Source organism: Pieris napi, chromosome 1 (assembly GCF_905475465.1).
Source record: "Pieris napi chromosome 1, ilPieNapi1.2, whole genome shotgun sequence".
NCBI lineage: Eukaryota > Metazoa > Arthropoda > Insecta > Lepidoptera > Pieridae > Pieris > Pieris napi.
The window spans coordinates 6,472,268-6,478,486 of record NC_062234.1 but is presented as its reverse complement, the minus strand read 5'-3'; the positions used below and the strand labels follow the sequence as shown (position 1 = coordinate 6,478,486).

The window sequence follows — 6,219 nt, the reverse complement described above, 5'->3', positions numbered from 1 at the left end:
AATTTTATTGCTTTAAGTACGTATACACTGCGTTGTAATAACAACTTTAAGCAATTCGCGTAAGGTTGATTTTGCAATAATATATGCTTGTAACATATACTGTTATGGACAGAAATAGTGTTTCGGGACACTTTCGAGCGTTACTTTTATATGAGACTGTGCATCTTGGGTTTTTTGTATATCAATGACAGAAAATTAATTATGCATACAAGTGTATATCCGTATATAAGGTATAAAGCGTGAATAAGAATTTCAATTATAAAAGGACTATTTCTCGTAGACTAAGTAATGCGACAATGCGAAGTGGTTGGCTTGTTTTATTTTTTGTGTCTATAATTGAATGTCATAGACATGAGCATGAAAAAAAGTTCCTCTACTTTGCTTATGGTAGTAACTTGCTGAAAACACGGTTACAAATCAATGCGCCGTCAGCTGTTTTTATAACTCCTGCCAGATTAACGGTAAGTATTAGTAGTTATTACTCGTGTAAGATTACCCCAATGTTTTGGTATTTATTATTAATTGCGACCGGAATTTCGTTTCTTCATTTACGTATTTAAAAGTTAATCAGAACTTAATTATTAATTATCTAGTATCAATAAATTTTAGAAATTATTTAAAGTAAGAACCTTTTTTATATGTTGCTTTAAGGGATACAGGTTGGATTTCGATAACTACTCTCCGAATTGGCGGGGTGCGCCAGCAACCATTGCTGCAATTCCTAAGGGTGAGGTTTGGGGCGCACTGTGGCTTCTAAATTATAGCGAAATGGGTGCACTGGATGAGTAAGGAATCAAGACAGTCAAATACTATTGTTAAAAATCTTTGGCCTTGACTTGACCACATTTTACGTCGCGTATATTATTTATTATTAAGATATAGCCAAAATAGTTGTGCGTATTGCCTAAAGGCCAAATAGGTATTCTCCAATTCCTATTTCACACAGACGACATGTAGCCTGCCGCTTTTTTAGTTCTTAAATAATAAAAGTTAGTACTTGACCACAACAAACAGGCTTCCTAATTTTTATGTCAGGCAAGAAGGTCTGAAGGATGGCTTATATGAAGCGATAGACGTGAAAGTATTAAATCTCAACAATCATGTAATAACAGCTAGGTCATATAAAATGACTAGTGATCCACCAAAAGTGCACCCCGAAGTATTACCTCTACAAAGAAGACCCAGCAACACGTATATACAGGTATGTATATAACAGCATAAACAAGTGACTTGCTGTAAATAAATGCCAAATTGTGACGCTTGTCCATTGCATCATCAATTTTAAAGTAATAATTTTTGTCCTAAGAGATTGTGGAATTTCTTTGAAAGCGCATTTTTTTAAGGAATAGATTCAGAAACAAGACAGCGCTAAGTTTTACTCTCGTACGTCAAAACATTTATTAAATTTTGCACTACTGTCCCGCATTCTAGAACTGCAATCGAACTTAAATCTAGTTTCAAGCTGTCAAACCATTCTATCTATATTGAGTTTGACATATTTCACAGCGCTCGAGACGAGATTATAACATGATATGCAAATTGGCGTTGATTGAATTTGTATAAAAGGCAGAAAATGTCTAACGTTAGCTAGTCTTTAATGATGGCTACAGAAAAATGTCTTCACTTTATTCGGAAAGAGATATTTTAATTCAAACTTAATATAAAATTATATATTTTAACTAAAAAACAACGAAACACAATAGTAGACTTATCGGCGTAAAGAAATATAACGTATAAAGGAACATATGAAAAGTATGAACTTAAGGCCCTTCTCCCATTACGATACGCCCGCGCGACTCTAGTCTCGGAGACTAGTCGCCGCGAAGTATCTCACATACATTTATATGGACACTCTCACATTACGATACTGGTATTCTTCGCGTTCGCGACTAGTCTCGCGATACCCGCCGTGTTGGTCGCTTGTGCGTCGCGTCTCGCGCGTTTCGACAAGATGGCGGCGGAGCAAGAAACAAATATTGAGTTTGTACAAGAAATTGAAAAACATGCTTGTTTATATAACTAAACAAACTACCTGAATACATGCGAAAAAATATAATAGACAAGACTTGGGCAGAAATTGGGAACAAATTTCAAATAACAGGTTGGTTTTTTTTGTACACATACATAGTTTATTATTATCAATGTTACATTGTATTCTGCAAACAGGATTGGTATTGCCAAGGCAATGAACCTTGCTCAGATATAAAGTAGTTTGCTAAATAATTTCGTTGATTATGTGGTGACATATTTGCCGTTATTTCTATATTATGTTGTATTGTCGTTGTAACGGGAATAGTGACCGATCTGTTTTGTATAAACTCCCTTGGACTATATAGAATACCCTCACGTTTTCGAACACAGTTGTGTAAAATACACACTTCTTTTATTATATTTGATACTTTTTCTATTGTATGACCTCTTATAGCAGTACTTAATACTTGAAATTTTTCAGCCATCATCCCAAAAGCACATTCAATTGTATTCCTCCCTCGGCTTAGTCTGTAGTTAAATATCTACCCTTTTCAAGTCATTCAAGGTTCTTTGGGGATATGGTCTCATCAAGTAAGATAGAAGGGGAAATGCCTCATCCCCAATAAAATAGTATGGAAATTCATAGTTAGATTGGTCATTAGTAAGTTTGGAAGGTAAAGGAATATTAAGACGTCCATGTTCTATCCAACGTTTGATCCTGGAAGCACTGAAAATTCCACCGTCGCTGATCCTACCCGCATAGCCAGTCTCGATAACAGTAAATAATCCATCGGAATCACAACATGCCATTAATACTATCGAATGGCAGGATTTGTAATTAAAATTACTTGATCCTGAATCAGGTAATTTTTCTATTTTGATGTGTTTACCATCACATGCCCCTAAGCAGTTGGGTAAATTCCAGAGGCGATCAAAACGAGCAGCAATGTCTTGTTGCACATCTGGTAATGGCATATAGTCTCCATTTAATATCTCCCATATTATAACTGTCATTTCAGCTATGACCTTGCAAATTGTATTATCTCCTCTTGCAAAATACAATCCTAGGCTTACAAACGTACAACCTGACCTCAAATATCTGAAAAACAATTAATATTAAGGTTATTTTCAGGATCAGAAGCTAAAGAAAAGTGGAAAAATCTACTTAGTGTTATTGTTCGCCACTTGAAACCGGCCAAAAGTGGAGCAGGTACTGCACAAAAAAAACCATACTACTTAGCAGACTATATGCAATTTGCTGTACCCTTCATAAAAACAGCAGGAAAACCATTAGGAAATTTGAAAGAGACGATAGAACCACAGACACCTGATCTTGAACTATGTGAACAAACACAGTTCACAGAAAATGTACCTACAAGCACTCAACCAATCTCGCAACAGCAATCATATCTTCCTTCTACTAGTACAAACACTCAACCAATCTCGCAACAGCAATCATCTCTTCCTTCTACTAGTACAAACACTCAACCAATCTCGCAACAGCAATCATCTCTTCCTTCTACTAGTACAAGCACTCAACCAATCTCGCAACAGCAATCATCTCTTCCTTCTACTAGTACAAGCACTCAACCAATCTCGCAACAGCAATTACCACCACCACCATCAACAAATAATAAAAAAAAACGGAAGAAGCTGGAAGAAACTCAAGCCGAACAAGACATTTCAGCTTATTTTAAATTTAAACAATCTAAAATTCTAGAAAACTGTGACAGTACTGAAAATTCAAACAAAATGTTCTTACTGAGTTTACTATCGGACGTGAACAAAATGACTGATAGTCAAAGAAGACTGTTTAAGAGAAGAGTGCTTGCATTGATAGACGATATAATGGACCAAAGTAGTGAAAATATGAATAGTCCCATCACACTTTATTCTACTCCTTCACCGATGAGTTCTGCCGAGGTAATAAGTACGCCAATTACCATAAACGAAAGTCTGAATGTAGTACAATCAAATACTGCTAGTCTTTATTATGAATCAATACCTATGTTATTATCACAGGAAGATGAAGAATAAGTAATAATTATAAAGTACTTACATATTAAAATTTAATAAACATTTAATTACCTACATATGTCACAATGAAGTATTATTTACCTTAGGGTTATCAGAATCCTTCCTTCCGCACTGACACATTCTCTAAATTTAGTATTTCGTTGATGTATAGCTGGTTTTAATAATGTAACAAGATGCAAGTAGGTCTCTTTAGACATTCGGTAGAGAGATAAAAATTTCTTATCATCATGTTGTAGTTCTTGTGCGGCTACAAAAACTCTACAATTTATGTTTCTTTCAATATATGGATGAATCCAGTATTTTCTACTCTTGCGTTGACGTCTTCTATTTCTATAAAACAGAAAAACTACAAGAGCTTCTTCGTCACTGGAGTCGCTCGACATAACGTCCGTCTACAAAAAACAAGTTTGCACAAATGATGAATTTAGTAATTTTTCAGTAGCATAATATGCGAGCGTCGCGTAGCGAACATGTATCCAACTAGTTTTATACTCGAGTATCGTACCCTACAAGTATCGTAATGGGAGAAGGGCCTAAGTCTCGTTTCTGAATCTAATCGTAAGACTTGGTCGAAATACCTTAGCCAGAACACATGGCCAATATTTAACAAAGCAACCTAGTTACTATAACAATATATCAAAATTCAAAACCAAGAATGTCACTATGCTTACAATAAAGCAGCGTTTTCCAACGTGGGGGCCACGCCCCACAAGGGGGCAATCTGATTGTTAAGGGAGGAAATCGAAATCAGCTGGATATGGATGAATTTGGAACCAAATATAAAAGCTCGGTGCAGCAATCATCAAGCGCAATGATCTCACTAAATTAATATAGAAAAATCTTTATTAAAATTATTTGGAATTATATTTTCATATTTTCATTGTTTTAAAAATTTACTTCTAGTTTCGTTCACAATTTTCTAGTGATATCTTAGTAAAAACTATAATTTAAATTTATTAAAACAACAAAAAAAATTATATGTAAATTATGCATGATACATAAGAATTTTAAGTAATTTAGGGCATGGCACAAAAAGGTTGGGAATCACTGCTGTAAAGCTTCACGAGTTGTTTAAACTTAAATAATATTAAGATAGTCTCAAATGAGCACCTTAAAGAGGCAAAGTGCATTTTCTTTAAAATGTGTGATTCTCGGTAACTAAAAGACAATATAATATCAATATATGTTGCTTGGTTCTATAACTATCTATTAAAAGTCTAGTACATCCATTTTGTAGATAATATTTATATATACATATATCTATTTCGTCATTTTAGGTAATAGCTGTAGGAGCTTACCAATGCGGGATACCGTCTTACTACATAGAGTTCATCTACAGATTCCCAACTAATGGTCGTACTGCCACTGACAAACTCAGCCAGGAGCTCGGTTATCCCTTCAATGAAAATATACAAATAAGTTTGAAGTACTTTTTTGTTTTCTTGAAAATTAACAACGGTCCTTTTATAACCTTTTTCGGCACCACCCGGTATTTCAGTTTGCAGTGTTAGTGCACGTTATTACGTGGGTAACACTAAAAATGTTTAGAACTGGCCAGTTAGAAATATTGCTAATGAAAACTTTATTTTCATTTCAATTTTAGAACTCTTTGGTAACCTAATATATACTACATATTGCATTCATTTGTCATTTGTTTTTGTGAATTGGCGGCAAATCTGAAACTCTTGTTACACGTGAAAATTAACGAAACGCGAGAAATTTTTTAAATCTATTCTGAACTCTACTGCGAAACACTGATGAGATTAAAGCAAGGAGTTGAGAGAAAGCGGCCGGAATTAATCAACAGAAGGGGTGTGGTTTTTCATCAAGATAATGCTAGAACTCACACATTTTTAGCCACTCAGCAAAAATTAAGAGAGCTTGGCTGCGAGGTGTTAATGCATCCGACGTATAGACCTGACCTTGCACCTTCAGATTTCCACCTGTTTCGGTCTTTTCAGAATTCTTTAGGCAGTGTCAGGTTAACATCACGAGAGGACTGCCAAAACCAATTGTCGCGGTATTTTGATCAGAAGCCCCAAAGTTTCTATAGCAATGCGATCATATCTCTACCTACAAGATGGCAAAAAGTTATCGAACAAAATGGTACCTTCATACTTTAGTTAAATGTAAATAAACTATATTAAAAAATGTTGTGAATTTTCTTGAAAAATGCGAAGAAACTTTTTCCCCAACCTATAGGAAAATACA

General features: G+C 34.9%; 2 protein-coding genes across 2 annotated transcripts; both read left to right on the top strand.

Annotated features, from left to right (window-relative positions):
* The first annotated feature begins 209 nt into the window (after positions 1-209).
* On the top strand, positions 210-6,115 carry LOC125050755 (gamma-glutamylcyclotransferase-like). The gene is made up of 4 exons (XM_047650766.1): positions 210-461; positions 652-785; positions 1,036-1,201; positions 5,286-6,115. Exons 1-4 carry the CDS (start codon positions 297-299, stop codon positions 5,517-5,519), a joined length of 699 nt encoding a protein of 232 aa, XP_047506722.1. The 5' UTR covers positions 210-296; the 3' UTR covers positions 5,520-6,115.
* Positions 1,959-4,066, top strand: LOC125050739 (A-agglutinin anchorage subunit-like). Its single transcript, XM_047650764.1, has 2 exons — positions 1,959-2,101; positions 3,104-4,066. The coding sequence occupies exons 1-2, from the start codon at positions 2,041-2,043 to the stop codon at positions 4,006-4,008; spliced, it is 966 nt and encodes a 321-aa protein (XP_047506720.1). The 5' UTR covers positions 1,959-2,040; the 3' UTR covers positions 4,009-4,066.
* Positions 6,116-6,219: the final 104 nt, after the last annotated feature.